At 32.6% G+C, this 18,137-nt stretch overlaps 1 protein-coding gene across 1 annotated transcript in view; it reads left to right on the top strand.

Moving 5' to 3' along the window:
- TMX4 (thioredoxin related transmembrane protein 4) overlaps positions 1 to 18,137 on the top strand; it is a 111,331-nt gene that overhangs the window by 66,358 nt on the left and 26,836 nt on the right. Inside the window, exons 3-5 of the mRNA XM_031951121.1 lie at positions 391 to 436; positions 1,688 to 1,816; positions 4,869 to 4,914. Of these exons, the coding sequence (XP_031806981.1) occupies positions 391 to 436; positions 1,688 to 1,816; positions 4,869 to 4,914 (221 nt within the window). The remainder of the gene's footprint in view (positions 1 to 390; positions 437 to 1,687; positions 1,817 to 4,868; positions 4,915 to 18,137) is intronic.

Genomic DNA, 18,137 nt, shown 5'->3' on the forward strand with positions numbered 1-18,137 from the left:
TATTTTCACCTTTTTGTTGTTGTTGTTTGCTTTTTTCTTTCTCATTTTTTCCTTTTTGATCTGATTTTTCTTATGCAGCATGATAATTGTGAAAATATACATAAAATAATTGCACATGTTTAATAAATTACTTGCTGTCTACAGGAGGGAGGAAAAGGAGAAAGGGAAGGAGAAAAATTTAGAACACAGTTTTGCAAAGGTGCATGTTGAAAACTATCTTTGCATGTATTTTGAAAATAAAAAGCTATTATTAAAAAAAAGTGTCATGATTAGATACAATTTTGAAAAGTTGCTTAATTCTTGGTTTTGTTTTTAGAATTGAAAATTAAGTGATTAAGATGTTTTCTTACTAAATGTGATTTTTCATGTGGTTTCTTTTATTTTCCTTAGGTTTGAGTGGCCGATTCTTTGTCACTACACTTCCAACTATTTTCCAGTAAGTTTCAAATTCCTTATCAAATAAGGAATAAAACTGTTCTCTTCCCATATAAACAGATTCCTCAGTAAAAATGTCAACGACAAATCCCAGTATATCTCATACAAATACCTTTTGTTAAGCTTTGTGCTATCCTACTCTAGATTTTATACAGTCTGACAGTTTCTTCATTGTTTTATTCTGTTTGGAGGTTAATTCAGCCTTTTTGATTTCTATTTTAGATCACACACTTTAACTTTTAATTTCATTTCTCAGGACTTGATATGATACCTTTAACCAGCATCCCTTATTGAAAAATAATAAGAATTTCTTATGCTTTATGCAGCAAGTCATAGACACATAGGCTATAGAAATCCTTTAATTTATTCTTGGGCCATCATGTTAAATATATTGAAAAGCCTAGAAACATTAGATTCTTCTAATTCCCTATTTTTCCTTAAGAAAAGAATTTGTTGGAGTGTATTAGCTCATTCCAGTGATCATTGCTGGACAGATTCAGAAGTAACAATTCATTATTCCATTTAATAATGACAGGTGGTGCAGGATTTGTTACATGGATTTTTAAAAACACTTGAAATTAGCATAGCTTACAAGTTTTGTTTTGTTTTTCATTTTCAGTTGTATTATTTAGATGAGAATACTTCCTTTTATCAGTAATTCTCAAGTGTGGGCCAGTTAGTTGGCAAAAGATATAATTTTGGAAATGTGAAAATTGAGGATATAGTCAATCAACATATTTAAATATATTTATATATATTATACATATGAGTATAAACCTCTTTTAACAATTTTATTAATTGGCAATATACTTAATTAGATAAAAATAATGATTGATTGATGAAAATTCTAGCACAAGCTTTCCTTATTTCAAAATCAGGAAGCTTTTATTTTTACCAGAGAAGTACTTTTAAATTTATAATTTTGAGTATGATAATTCTTTCTTTGAACTTTTTTATGATAATACTTCACAGATACACCTACTAAATTATAAATTCCTTTAGCATCAGAATTATGTGTATACATATACATACAAGTATACATATATACATACTTAAGGATGTTATATCTGAAAATATATTGTAAATCTTTGAATCTCTAAGTTCAACTTTGGTGCTTCATGTACTGTAAAGACTAAATAAAATTGTATTTAATAGAACTGAAATGAAAGAAGAATTAATTTTTGTTTTATGATATCCATTGTACTATGTACGTGAGTTATTAATAGATGCTTATTTTCTGTGACACTTGTAGTGCAAAGGATGGAATATTTCGCCGATACCGTGGCCCAGGGATCTTCAAAGACCTTCAGGATTACATCTTGGAGAAGAAATGGAAAGCAGTTGAGCCTGTGGCTGGATGGAAATCCCCATCTTCTATAACGTAAACTCTGGCATTCTTTTACTGAAAGAGATGATTATTAAAATCACATAAGAAATATATTGGGAATCAAATTAACTTTTTATGCTCCCAAATTCCAAATTTCTTGTTTATACAAGTGCTAGCAGAGCATAGACAGCAAACAATGCTCCATGCTGTTTCTGAAACTAGTGTATAAATACTGCAGCAACCTTTCAAATTCCTATTTAGCCTCCCTGGAGAGACACTTTGAAGAGTAACAAATGTTTATGCATATTTTAGACACTGACTATGTTGATTTAATATAACCTGGAATTTTTAAATCTTGTAGTAAGTTGAACTAACAGTACCTCCTTTGAACAAAATATGTATTTGTGCCATTTTCAGTTTCTTTTACTTTTGAATTAATTGGACATATGAAATCAATTAAAACATATAATGTATGTTTCTTATACTACAGATATTCTTTGAAAGAGTTGATAGGAATTTAAGACATCTATTGAGATAGTAAATAGAGTGCCAGACTTGGAATCAGGAAGACCTCAGTTCAAATCTACTAGCTGTGTGAATCTGGGCAAACTACTTAACTTTTCTTAATCTCAGTTTCCTCATATATATAAAATGGGGTATAATCATGAGATTCTATATGTAAAATGCTTTGCAAACTAAGTGCAATATAAATTCTTATTATCTTACTATCCTCATTTTATTATGATTGTAATCACACATATAACCATTTCTACTACCACTACTACTGCCACTACTACTACAAGTCCATGTAATAATTAGTGAGGTTGGTATATTTCCTGATCTAAGAGTTAGAAAAGAAGTTTATAATTAATTTTAGCTATCTATAGCTATTCTGAAGTCCTCTGATCTCTTTCCATGATATGGAAATAATCTTGCTTTTTCAAGAAGTTTGTAACGGAGCATAAGTTTTCACAAGCCCTTAGAGAATGGAAAACTCTTCAAAAATTGTCCTGTTCTCTCTGTTGTGCACAAACCAACCTATGTCTTTAAAACCTCATTACCAAAATGGCCAAAGGGTGATAAAGTGTTCAATCGTAGCAACTCTATCTATTAAGTTCATAATTCATGAATTTTAACATTAGAAAGGATCTAAAGGTATTCTAGTTTATCTCATGCATTTTGCAGTTGAAGTAATTGAGACCCAGAGAAGTCATTACTTGGCTAATATTACAAGAGAAGGAAATGAAACATTTGGAATTCAAATTCATATTCTTTGACTCTTAAGGCTTCCACCATACTTTAGTGGAAGGAATATTCAAACCATATAGAGTATTAAAGTATTAAGAATCAATGTGATAGGGTATACCAATATTGAATATATCTTTACTAAAATTGAAATAAACCCTGAATAAATTACTGAATATATAACTTTTGATATTTTATGTACATAATACATTTTTATTTCTTTGAGTAGAGCTAATCTTTATTAATCATTGGGAAGAGTTGGATATGACTGAACAGTATGCTTATCATAGTCTAGGAAAAATCCAGGTTTATATTTTTCTTTAGTATGATATAAACTTTCTTTTCTGTGTCTAGAGAAACATTACATAAAGAATTTTGTAACTTACTTCACTATGTTATGTCATATAAGTAGTAGCAATATCTTATATATTTAGCAATTTTACTTGTAAAACTTTTGGCTTTATTAGTCTTACTTGTTCTTGAGTGTATTTGTCAAGGAGTTTGCCTAAGGTTAGAACAAATGTTAACACCAATTTACACATTTGGACATTAAAGCTCAGACAATAGAAATGACTAGCTATCTATAGTTATTCTGAAGTTACACAGTTAGACTATACTAGTTTTGTGGAACCAGGGAAGGAGAAAGTAAAAATCACTTCAAAATTGAATCCCAGTTATGTTTGTTATTTTTTTTTTTTTTTTGTCCTGACTTGTGACCTTATTGGTTTGAGAACTCTATGTCTTGACACCAGATTAGCAACTCATCTATAATGTTTGGACTTAGAGAGTTAACTAGGGAATTCAGAAATAAAACGACTTTCTCCTGGTCATTTAACTAGAATAGTTAAGCTAGAATAGATCAGTAACAAGACTCAAATCTAAATCTTCCTGCCTCCCAGTATAGCTTTTTATCCACTTCAAGCTTTCTTTCTTATATTCATTTTATAGACTCTTTATTTTATGTTAAGAGTTACAAACATATGACATACTTTGACTCATGGGCTAATTAAATTCATTAAATATAGAAGTACTTTATAATGGACCTTTGATATTTGATATAATTAGGGTTTTGTTTTTCAACTTCATGGCATATGTTTGTTTAAATAATCCTTGCCAAGAACCTAAGTATCATATAAATGCTTATTCCACCCCAACTTCCTGCTAAATTAAAACACTATTTGCAGAAAAAAATATAAATAATAATTTAGATTGGAAATTGACTGAGGTTTGAAAATTGAAATGGGTTTACATATCTAAGACAAAGTTGGGGGATACCTTTTCGGTTCAAGTCAAGATGTCACCATTGTAAAGTTGTCAGTGTTGTGGCATAATGGGATAGGGATTTAGACTCTTTTGAGTTGGGAAGATTTGGATTTGAATCCTACCTTGGATACTTACTAGCCATATGATTAGGCAAGTCAGTTCATCTCTCATGGTTTCAATTTCTTTATCTGTAAAATGAGAATAATAACAGCATCTACCTCACAGAATTATTGTAAGTTCCAAATGAAATAACATATTTGAAAAAGTTAGTTGCTGTTATCATTATTATTATTGCTTTCATCTAAGCTGTCCTCTTTTCTAGCCCTTCCTAATGAGATAAAAGATAAGTGGTGAGATAGTAGGCAAATAATTTTTCATTTGATATTTAAAATATCATGAGATGCTTTCATGGTGTAAGTGGAAGATAATCATGTATTAGAACCCAGCCAATAATGTTTGTTTGGATTCTGCCACTGTACAAAATCATCTTATTTAAAGGATTTTTTTTTTTACTGACTATAGTGTTCATCAATTTTTGTGGGCTTTTAATCATATTTCATATAATTACTATTTTTTTTCCTTTAATTTTAATTTTTAGAATGTCTGGGATGGCTGGACTTTTCAGCTTATCGGGTTGGATACGGGTAAGTAGCCTTTAATAATTCCATTGCAAAAGTGGAAAATAGGATAAGAGTTACAAACATATGACATACTTTGACTCACGATCTAATTAAATTCATTAAATATAGAACTACTTTATAATGGACCTTTGATATTTGACCTAACTAGGGTTTTATTTTTCAACTTCATGGTATATTTTTGTTTAAATAATCCTTGCCAAGAACCTAGGTGTCAAAGGGAAAAAGGTTCGTACAAAGATTTTTCTCCATTTAAATGCTCAGCTTTCTTATAGAATGATATGGGTAATAATTAGTCATATTAATTTTAACCCTTATTTATTTTCAAATATCTGTCCTCTTTTCTATGCTTTTTATATTTCCTATTCATATGCACATATGCAATTAAGGAACTATAGCGTGCTCATAGCAAAACTTGCTATCTAACTTGATAAAGCCAGATTGTTGTTCCTAATATCTTCTGTGGATCAAGTATGGTATTTTCTATGGCTCATCTATAAGTAATTTTTGGACAATTTATAATTCTACTCTAACTACAAATCTTCATCCTTTTAGCTTTGTTTTTTCCTGAGGCAATTGGAGTTAAGTGACTTGTCCAAGGTCACATAGCTAGGAAGTGTTAAGTGTCTGATGCCAGATTTGAACTCAGGTATTCCTGACTGGGATGATACTCTATCCATAGCACCATCTAACTGCCCCCATCCTTTAGCATTTTGATTTTTTTCTTTTAATAGTAGTTTTTTTTTTTCCCCAAATACTTGCAAGGATAGTTTTCAACATTCATTTTTTAAAAAGAAATATTTATTTTTTGACAATTGCAAAACCTTTTATTCCAATTTTTCCCCTTCTTCCCCCCACCCCCTTCTCCAGATGGCAGGTAGACCAATACATGTCAAATATGTTAAAATATATTTTAAATACTATATATATATAGTTATTTTGCTGCACAAGAAGAAACAGACTTTGAAATAAGAACACTTAACCTGTGAAGGAAATCAAAAATGCAGGTGGACAAAGATAGAAGGATTCGAAATGCTACAACATTCACTTTTTTTTAAAGCTTTTTATTTTCAAAACATATGTATAGATAATTTTCAACATTCACCCTTGCAAAACCTTGTGTTTAGTATTTTTCTCCCTCCCTTTCCCAACCTGTCCCCTAGATGGCAATAATCCAATATATGTTAAACATGTGCAATTCTTTTATATATATTTCCACAATTATCATGCTGCACAAGAAAAATCAGATCAAAAAGGAAAAAAAATGTGGAAAAAAACCCCAAAATGCCAGCAAATGACAGCAAAAAAAGTGAAAATAGTATGTTACGATCCACATTTAGTCCCCACAGTCCTCTCTGTGAGTGCAGATGACTGTCTTCATCACAAGACCATTGGAGCTGTCCTGAATCATCTCGCTGTTGAAAATAGCTATGTCCATTAGGATTGACCATTGTATAATCTTAGCATTTTGATTTTTAAATATTAAAAAATATATTTGTGTTTGCTTATGAGTCTGCATAATGTAGGAATCTCTTTTCCTCCATGACAAGCTTGCTCTGTATATTTTGTGAATAATTGACAAGGTAGATTTTTTGTTTTTTTAAGGTAGCTAGTTGGCACTATTTCATTATCTTTGCTTCTTTATATAGGAAAACTTTGGGATGACTGATTGAGATTCCCTTGAAAATCTCAAATGTAAAAAAATAATTCTTTTAAGAAAAGGTAACAAGGTATATTATAATCCCAGGAAATTTTCCCTTTCTCCTTTCTGACTGCCTTCTCCTCACTCAAGGGGCTCTATTGGTTATTTTACCTCAACTCTACTTAAAATAGACCTCTGATGGCAAGAGCCTGAAATGAAGGATTTGAACTGCCAGCCCCCAGCATCGAGAGCTGAAAAACTCCTTGATTCTCAAGTATACAGATCCTCAAGTAGAGCCATTAGTGTAGTGAGGGGGGAATATCATCCTGACTTCAAAATGGTAGACTCTTCATCTGATGAAGTTGGATCTTTGCTTAAAAGACATCAGCTCCTCTCTTAATATGTTGAAGCCTTTTTAGAGCCTGAAAATTCTAGCTTTAGAGTCTGCCTGCCTGACAGTATAGAACTTGGAAAGCATCTCAGCTACAGTAACACTTGTGTGATACAATGAATAGACAGGGCTGAGCCTGGATGCAGGAAGATTTGATTACACATTTACTAACTGTTTGACCCTGGGCGAGTCATTTAAGCTCCCTATTCCTGTTTTCCCAGATATAAAATGAGAGTAATAATAGCACTTAACCTTAAAAAGTTATTGTGAGGATCAAATGAGATAACATGTCGAGTACTTTTCAAGTCTTAATATGCTATAGAAATGTTACTATTATTATTTCAAACACAGTCTCAAACACTTAACCCTGTTTATTTCAGTGTCCTCATTTGTGATTAGATCTCTTGATACAGCTTGAGAACTTGATACAACCAAAATGCTGCCAGATTCTATAAGCCTTCTCTCCCTATCCTTTTTTCAAACCAATAGTCGACTTGCCATAGATCATTATTTTCTTATCTGTATTATATCATGGGAAAAAATCCCTTGACTATAGGAAATAGGAGACCTAAATCCTAGTACCTATACTGTCACCAGCTAGTATGGACAAAATATTTAACCTATTTGAGTCTGAGTTTCCTCATTTGTAAAACAAGTTGTACTAGATTATTTCTTAAGAGGTTTTTCATTTCTGCAATCCTACTTTTCTGTCTGAAATCTGCCATATTCTTATCCATACATGCTCACAAAATTCAGAAAAAAAATCTATTTACATCAGTGTAAGAAAAATCTAAGGTGGAACTTCTTTCACCAACATACATAAACTACCCATGATTATCCACTAAATCCTAGGAAGTTGCTTGAGGCTTTAGAAGTTATGGTCACATATTCAGAAGTAGAATTGGAGCCAGAGTTTTCCTTTTTCTAAGTTTAATGTTCTTCCATGATTATTACTTCCACATGTGTACTTAGGTTCAATATTAATTAATTTATGTATCTATTGCTACACATATTTTCCTTTTATATAAATAGAGATTGAAGTGTCAGGAAATTATTTGCCCAGAATTATTTGTCTTGAATTTTCATTCTGTCCTACTTATGTAGTGACTTACCCTTTTATTTTCCTCCTATTATTTCATCTTCTTTCCTAGCTATTCTATAGTTTTACAGGTAGACATTTTCTTTTGTTAGATACTTATTAAAGCATTTGTTATCTTTTTCTGTTAGACAATGTGGAATGTTTTCTCTTAAAGATTTTTTTTAAATTAAAGATAGAGCTGGAGTTGGCTATCATTTGGGAAACATCTGCTTTGTTGATTCAGATTGATACTTTTTTAAGAGAATAATTGATTATGTTATGGATATGTATATTCTTGATGACTCAGTAGAGTGACTCTCTCACTTTTAGCTTTACAGATGTATCATATCCATGGAAAAACATGTTTTATGGTTATTAAATTCCTTTTTGACCAAAACAAAGGAAGATTTGCCACCTTAAATTTTTTTCATAATAAAAATTATTTGTATAGGCTGTAGAAAACTACATCACCCCATTAAATACAGAGAAAACTACATCAAAGTGGGGTGCCCAAATTTCCACTTTTATCCTACATTATAGACCATAATGTGAGGAGACCAGGTCATAAGAAACCTCATCTCATCACTAGGCTGCAAAGTTCCAAAGGTCAGAAGGTATATATCCATATGACTGGAATAGTAGTGTGGCTTCAGAACTTCTATGTACCATTTTTTGGTCAATGGGTAAAGATTACAGGAATGGAAAATAGGTAGACCTATAATCACAATATGGATTTTTTTTTCACTTCTGATTTATATTCCAAGAAATTCATAAATACATTGAGTGTCATTGGGACTTCCCATCTGTTTTTGATAGGAATAAGGGCAATAATTCAGGCTGAATTGCCCCATAAGTACAGCAGAATCCAGGGGAAGCTTTAAAACCAGCACTTCTCTAAAAATAAATGGTGCCCTGTTGATTATCTAGTCTAGCCTTATTAGTGTACAGCTGTGGATCCATTGGCTCACACTGAGAAATTTTTATTATTTTGATTAAAGTTTTTACTTTTAAGAGTTTCCACTCTTGGAAAAGCTGTGAAGTAGAATTAGATTCTTCCAGACCTGATGGAGTTTGAACTCATTGTGATTACTGAGTCTGTAAGGATGAAAGGCAGGTACTACAATCCCATTTTCTGCTTCCATGATATCTCTCTTCCTCCCTTGCTAGTGTCTTACCTCTAATATGACTGCTATCTATATATTTTAAATGCCCATAGTTGTTTGTATATTGTCTCCTTCATTAGAATGAGTTACTAGAGGGAAGGGACCATGTTTTTATTTTTCTTCATATCTGCTATTACTTAGGACAGTGCTTGGCACATAGGGATCACTTAAATACTTGTTGACCCTGTTGATTACTTGCTTTTGTGGAAAGAGTATTGAACTTAGAACAAGAAGACTTGGAATACAATCCCAGATTTTATTCTGGCTGTGTAACCTTAGATAAGTCATCTAAATTCTTTGTTCTCTCAATACCATTTCTATTTGGTCTATCTTTATGGGAAGGTTATCGTGAAGAAGTCCATTAACTGCTATATAAATATCAATTACTAATGCTAATGTGTTGTGGCCATCTTTTAAGAACTGAACCCTTTGATCTCAGAGACAATGAGGCAGGAGACTCATAGAGTGTGAAAAGACCTCCACTTTATTCTGCCATACAGCCTTGTTGATATACTTTTGTAAGAGTGATCAGCATGTGAACAGTAGACATTCCCCAATCACCATGCAGAGAAGCAGCTGTGTGGGCTTTGCGTGTACATGGTATCAGCCAATGGGAGGAGAGCCGATCCAGCAATTCAGCAGCTCACTTACAAGAGAGGCCTTGTCAAGGCATCCCTGTTCATGAGCAACTAGCTGGGACCCTCGATTTACACGCATTCCCACAATCAAAATCAATGTTTCTTGTTCAAGAAGGACATTTCTGCAATGTGGCAGAAAACTTACTGTGAGCCAAAGATCGAGGTGGTCTCGGTACTCCTCTTGGCGGGATTCATACCCTTACACTAATGTTCTTTAAATGTGAATTACTCTTGGTTATATATGATATGTTGAGTTTATACAATTATTAAGTGCTTATTATGTGTCAGACCCTGGCTGTCTATGGAGGGGGATACAAAGAAAGGCAAAAACATGGTCCTTATCTTCAGAGCTCACTTTCTAATGGGGAAGACAAAATGTAAACAACTATATTCATATAAGATATATATGGGAGGCAATCTTAGAAGAAAGACCTTAGTAAGCTAGGAATTGGGTTTGAACTGAGTCTGAAAGGAAACTAGAGAAGCCATTATAATAGATGTTACAGTGGAGAGAGCACTGGACCTGGAGTTAGGAAGACCCCACTTTAGATCTGGCATCTTTTTGTGTTTCCAATAGAGTTCTAATACCTAAATCAGGAAGGAATAAAGCAATGAGCCAGAATTTTAGAATCATATTACAAATTAACATTGGGATACTAACATTTTAAAGAAAATTTTAATTTAAAAAAGTCTATAATAATACATGCAAAAATGATGTAAAGAAGTTGAATTTATAATATGAATACAGGGATAGTTTCATCTGTAAAATGGGAATAATAATACCACCTACCTCTCAGTGTTGTTGGAAGGACTAAGAAAATAATGATTGAAAGCTCTTAGCACAGTGCCTGACACAAACTAACCACTATATAAATGTTAGCTGATATCATTAGAGCAGAAGTGGACATTGCATCATGGGGGACAGCCACTAATGCAACGTGGATATGTGAAATGGAGTGTCTTTTGCAGGGAACAGCAAGAAAATCCATTTCACTAGATCGTAGCATAGTTAGAGAGGAGTAAATTGTAAATAAATTGAAAAGATATAAAGGAGTCATAATATATATGTCTTTAAAAGCAAAATAGGATTTTCTATTTGATCCTGGAGGTAGAGATATTATGGAATCACTGGAGTTTATTGAACTTAACTTTGAAATAAGAAAAAGATTCATTTAAATTGATCTCACTTTGATCCATTTCTGTCAAACTAAAATAATGCAATACTCAAAAAGGGTGGAGAGAGTAGGCAAGATAAAGGATGGGAAAGGAAAGACTTCTTAAGACAAATGTTGTAGAATGTCCATTGACATGGAGTCAGAGAATTATGGGTTTAAATCCAGCTTTTGATATTTACTAGCTGTTTGACCCTATGCTAATCACTTACCATTTTTTAACTTTACTTTTCCCATTTATAAAGTAGAGAAAATAGTATCTGAAATATGTTTTTCACAGGTTTTTGTGGGTATTCTTGTTTTACATCTGATCTTACCTGAAAGGCTTCTAGCCTATTCCCATTGCAAATGATGCTTGCTGATGGTTTTGCATAAATGCTTTTTATCAATTTACAGAAAAATACATTACATTCTATAAACCTTCAGCTAACTAGATCCTATGAAGAATACCATCTCCATCCAGAGAAAGAATCAAAAAATACAAATATATGTAGAATGATTATATATATGTGTGTGTGTGTGTGTGTATCTATATCTATATATTTATTTGTTTATTTGAGTCTAATAGTAGTCATTTCTTAGATGGGGAGGGGAGGATGAAAATTTAAAAAAAGAAAATTACAAAATAACTTTTATATATATTTAAAAGTAGTAGCATATTGTAAATATGCTCTCATCTTTTTTTCCCCCTATTATGTTACAGAAACATTTGTTTTAGTTCTTAAGTTCAGAATAAAATCAACACAGTTAAGAAAAAAAGAAAATGTACAGCATTCATTTATGATAAAATATTAAAGTGATTAAGTATAGGAGAGTTATTTTAATATGTTTTTTGAAAACCATACTAACAGCATTTGCAGTAAGGAAACTCTAGAAGCTCTCCTACTAAATACAATGATAAAGCAAAGACAATATGACTTGATATTATTCAAGAAATACTAGTGATAACAGTAAATAAAAAGAAACAAATTAAGGGCATAGACATTGTCAAAGAAATAAAATTATGCATATTTGCAGACCACAAAATGATTTATTTAGAAAATTCCAGAAGATCAACAAAAGCAATATATAATTTAATAGAGGCAATGATCCAAGCCAATATGATTAAAATAATAATTCTAATTAAAATAATTAACTGATATAAGTAAGTTACACACCAGTTCAAATAGAGTTAGACACATTAATAACAACATTAATTTAGAGGAACAAAAGCTCCAGATTCTCAAAGGACATAATAACAAGTAGAAATTATGGGGTAAAAGGCAAAGGAGAAAATAAAAACATTTCTAGACTTGAAATTTTGTATTTAAATAGTAATCATCAAAACTTTGGTATTGACTAAAAAGTAGAAATGTATATAAGCAGAACAAACTAATGAAGAATCTTAAATAAATAAATAACTTACATCTAGGGACTCCTCAGAAAAGGAGTAAAAATACACTATATGTACTATATGAATCAACAACATAAGAAAAGCCAAAATTAAGACTCACAAAGTTTCATGAACCAAACAGGATTCAAAAACTTTCACATATAACTGCCATTAAAATTTGTTGGGAGGTTGGTATTTGATCTCAACAGAACATAAAGCTTTATGCAAACTACTGATTAAATATTTACTTTTTACATTGACCCTGTATTACCCAAATAATTCATGCTTTGTATTTGCTAGCACTTTAGCTTTCACTAATCTTTTTGTTGTCTTCATATGCAATACAGAAGAATTCTTCTGTTGTTTCACAGAAGGAAAAAAAGAAACACACACACACACACATACACACACACAAAATAAATACAGTCACTAAGATTTTAGGCAAAGTTGTTATTGTTAAAAGTCCATAGCTCCTTGTGGGGGTAAAAAAGAAAGGAAAGGCCACTAATTCTCTTTCATATCCTTTCTCTACATGGGAGAATCAAGGCAAAGATTAGATTACTTCCTGAAAATACTATTCCAAACATTTAACATTCCTTTTAGCTCTTGGCCACCATATGGCTGGAAGCAGGCCCTAAAACAATTGACTATACTTCATTGTGGGAGATGGGTGGAGATTTGACCCCACTAAAGTAAAGGGCCATTTTCCAATGGGTAAGTTGTTGGAGGTTATAAACAGATCGTTCTTGTGGGCAGAACCAAGAGAATATTATACACAGCAACAACAAGAGTATGTATCTACTATGATGGACTTAGCTCTTTTCAACAATGAGGTGATTTAAGGCAATTATAATAGACTTGTGAGGGAAACAGCCATCCACATCCAAAAACAGAACTAGGAAGACTGAATATGGATCAAAGCAATAATATTTTGACCTTTTTTGTTGTTTGCTTGTTTTTTTTTCCTGTCCCATATATTTTTTCTCTTTTGATTGATTTTTCTTAAGCCGCATGACAAATATAGGATTATGTTTAGAATTGCACGTTTAACCTATATTGGATTGCTTCCTGTCTAGGGGAAGGGAGTCTAGAGAGAAGGAAGGGAAAAAATTTTGGAAGACCAGGTTTTGTAAAGGTGAATATTGAAAACTGTCTTTGCATGTATTTGGAAAAATAAAAAGCTATAAATACAGCAGCAAATAAATGTCAACTATATTCAAAAGGCAAAAATCCTCCCTAAACCAAATAATTCTTAAACTGATAACTGTTAACAAATATTTTAAAGTTTACTTCAGTTCTCTTATAAGATCAATGAAAGTCAAAATAACTATGAAATTTCATTTTATACATAGCAAGTTGGCAAATATATTAAAAAAAGCCATAGTAAGCAAGTGAAGGGATTGATGGGAAGATAGATACACCACTGTTGATATATGAATCTGTGAATTGGTCCAACTATTCTAGAAAGGAATTTGATGATATGCCTTTGCTACTAATGGCTAAAATGTCCATTTTCATTTATACCAAAATATTATTTATAGTAAACAAAAAAATTGAAATAAAACAGGTACCCATTGTTTGAAGGTGACTAAACAAATTGAACGAGTTTGAATATGCATATGAATATAATGAAACTTTGCTGCACTTCAAGAAATAATGAATATGAAGAATTAAGAAACTGTGAGAAGACTTAATTGAACTGATGCAAAATGAAGTAAGCAGAACTGAGAAATCAAAACAAGCAATGATTACTACAATATTACATTGGAAATCGTTCAAGCAAGCAAACATTTATTAGGTATTTACTCTATAGAAATAACAATAAAATGAAACTGAAGACTGTGAAAAAAAATGAGACAGGAAATGAAGTGCTTTACAAACTGTAAAAGTTCTATATGCATATATCAGCATTTATTTTCATTTGTTAACTACCAAAAAATAAATATCAGGTCTATTTCATTGTAATGTTGATCATCTCCTTTTAAGCCTATAATTAGTGTTTGTAAATTAAATTATAGTTTAACTCATAGAGGCCTTGAGATAAATATAGTAAAATCATGTTGCCTTTGTTTTTAAAGAATATGCAACACATTAATCTTTTGTCATTCTCCCAAAAATTTTGTCAAAGGAATTTGGGCAGTTATTCTTAGCTTTATCAAAGCCAAACATCACTCTGACATGATAGTTATTTATATGTTTTGTTAAATATGCCTTTCTGATTTTCCCAAATACCTAAATTATACAAATGAATAGGAAAAAAAATTGTTTATTTGGCTAATTTGATATAACCTGAAAAAAAGGGAGTTAGAAGTGAGATACTTGCTGAAATTTGAAAACAACAGCAGTTATTGCCAAAAGCAAAAAGAAGCAAATGATTGCAAACTAAGATAGCTAAACATGTAAGGAAAGGTTGCCATCTTGTGGACTTCTAGGGTAATCCAATTGTATTGGTATGAAAAACTACAAGTAAACTTGAAATTATGCACTTTAGTCTGTTGCTAAATAAAAAAGAGATTGAGACACAATGAGACCTAGAGAAACATGGGGTCAGAAATATTTTGGGGGAATTTTTATATGAAAAAATATACAATCCTCTTAGACTTTGAGTTTTTTGAAAGTAGTGACTTCTTTTTTTATCTTTCTGTAGCATTTAGCACAGTGCCTGTCATATATAGAACCTTAATAAATATTATAACTCCATTATTGTTCTGTAAGAAATGACCAGCAGGATGAATACAGAGAGGCTTGGAGAGACTTACATGAACTGATGCTAAGTGAAATGAGCAGGACCAGGAGATCATTATATACTTCAACAACAATATTGTATGAAGATGTATTCTGATGGAAGCGGATTTCTTTGACAAAGAGACCTAACTCAGTTTCAATTGATCAATGATGGACAGAAGCAGCTACACCCAAAGAAAGAACACTGGGAAATGAATCTAAACTGTTTGCATTTTTGTTTTTCTTCCTGGGTTATTTTTAACCTAAATCCAATTCTCCCTGTGCAACAAGAGAACTGTTCAGTTCTGCACACATATATTGTATCTAGGATATACTGTGGCATATTTAACATGTCATAGGACTGCTTGCCATCTGGGGGAGGGGATGGAGAAAGGGAGGGGAAAAATTGGAACAGAAGTGAGTGCAAGGGATAATGTTGTAAAAAATTACCCTGGCATGGGTTCTGTCAATAAAAAGTTATCAAAATAAATAAATACTATAATTCTAATCATCCTCAATTTCTAGAAGTGTATGCACACATGTGTGTACTACTTTATGTGCTTTAAAACATGAGTACTAAGTACTCAGAAATATCTTTTAATTAATCTGACACCATTATAAAATTTTGAGTAAATAAAAGGGGTGGGATCAATGACAATCTACAATTTTATATAGAAGAATTTTTATTGGTTAAGAAAAGGACCTCTTAATTATTAGAGATTGGAGTAAAAGGGGAGAAAGTAGAGAATAAATTAAGGAGTTTGAAGATAAAGAGATGGGAAGAAGATGGAACTCATGGCCAATGACCTGCCATTGAAGAAATTACTTTTCATAGTTAAGTATGATGGTAGGTTATTAAAAGAGTAGTATAGAGAGGGGAATTTTGAGGGCAGAACAATTTGGAGCACCCCTTCTGGGAAGTGGAACAGGGAACTGATTGGAGAGAAATAAATGCTCCAGCAAGACCCCAGTAGTTCATATAAATTTGCAATACATTCAGTCGGCTTGGTTGAATAATTTCTTCCAACTAGCAGCATAAGAGTGTTGAAAGATGATGATCAGAATAATCTAGTGAAAGATGATGATGGGAGTAATCTAGTGTTGAGATTTGATAAAGCAAGAGAAACAGTAAAACAGAAGGACAAAAGATTCAAGAGTAGTGGGCAGTGTGGAGTTGAGCTGTTTAGCTATAGCATCAAAATTAAGGAGAAAGGGAAATAAAATGGAAGGTACAGCCTGAAAAAGTTCTGAGGAATGGATAGATGAGAAGTTACAGAAAAAGTAAAAGGCAGTTTCCACATGGCACTTCAGAATTCCCCTCCAAGAGAGCCTCTTTCACATTTGGTTAAAAATGGAGGGCTTTGTCATTGTTGTGGTGACTTACCTCAGACAAGAAGTAGCCCCAGAGAGTTCCAGGGCCACAAAGGGCTCCAGACTTATTCAATGCTGTTAAAACTTGAGGCCTACCCTCCAAGATCCAGTGATGGAGAGGCTAGGGAGAAACAGGTACTAGGGTTGAGCTATCAGGTGTGTGTTCTGGTGTTGCACCTGAAAGAATTCAGGCTTACACAGCTTCCAACCCAAGGAAAGAAATTTTAATGAGATTTATGTACTCAGAGGGTGGGCCAAGCACCTTGAAGGAATTAACAGCCCAGCAAAAGAAGAGAAGGATTTTTATAGAGTAAATAGTATTAATTACATCACAAGATATGTGAATTTTGAGATTGTAGGAGGAGTTTACTAACATGGGAAGGTCCTAAAACTTTGGTAGAACTGCACATCTGGTTACTCAGAATGCATATAGAAAAGCCCATTTGGGGGTATTAATTTGTAGTGATTCTAGCATAACTAGCATAGGTGCACCCTAGGACAGCAGAAAAAGGGAACTATGCAGGCGCCATGCTTGTGTGGGGAAGATTTATTGAGGTTTACAATCTAATGTCCTGTTCTTTAGTTGTGCTAATTTCTTATTGGCTAATTTCTATGTTATGTTTTGTGATAACTCTCATGTGTTAACCTGGCGATGTGGTTGTAGAATATGCTGGCCTGCTCATTGTTCTAGTGAGACCCATGATTAATGATTTCTCTGGAGTTCAGGAGTTGGGGCTAAGTTTGGGCTGGGGTGGGACTGGGGCAACAATCAGAGTTGTGGTGTAGGACTGGATCATTACTAGTGGCACCCCATAATTACTTAGCCCCACATGCCTGGGTGCTAATAAGCATGGAGTATTATTATAGAGATTCAAGGAAGAATACCAACAGAGTCCTGGCTAGTAAGTTTTAATGAGAGGAGAAAGGGCCTCTAATACTCCAGATAGCTGGAGTATCCCTTTTCATTAAACAGTGTCAATTCTACCTCTGTTCCTAGTTTACTGATCACAAAAGGTTGTGATTTTCTTATAGTTAGTCAAAAAATGAGCAGTAGATTTCAGGATTAAAGGTTAAACGCAGAGGGGATGGGGAGAGAGGGGGAGTAAAGAGATCTTAGAACTCAGTCCCTGATTGGCTCAGAACTGTAGCATTCTCTACCATTCAAGGGGCAAATGCTAGCTTTTCTATGAGGGCAGAAGCAAGATGCAGTCATATATTCATGCTGCCTTTTTGCACATATATTATTAGTATCAAGTTATGACTAAAAACTCAACACCAATAATTTTCACTTGGGAAAAACTGATGGAAATTTTAAAAAAATGTTTTAATTCTATTTTGAAATATAGTAAAACTGTGATTCAGAATCACAACAAATAGAAAATTGTTCAGGCTTATCTGTCTTTCTGTAGATGGCGGGCAAGTAAACAGATTGAATCTCAGATTATTTTGGTGGCAATTGGAGTTTTTAAAAAAATTAAGATGTATTAATCTAGTTACTATTAAGTCAAGATTTTAGGAACCGTTATTTATTGCATATGTATATTTAAATAGTAAGTAGTGTATAACATTTTAATAATTTATATTTTGAGAAAATTAACTTAAAACTTTTCCCATTTTCCTAAATTTTAACCTCCTTTAGAAAATGTATATATTTCATATAGTTTGCAGAATCAGAGAA

The sequence above is a fragment of the Sarcophilus harrisii genome, chromosome 2 (genome assembly GCF_902635505.1).
Source record: "Sarcophilus harrisii chromosome 2, mSarHar1.11, whole genome shotgun sequence".
NCBI lineage: Eukaryota > Metazoa > Chordata > Mammalia > Dasyuromorphia > Dasyuridae > Sarcophilus > Sarcophilus harrisii.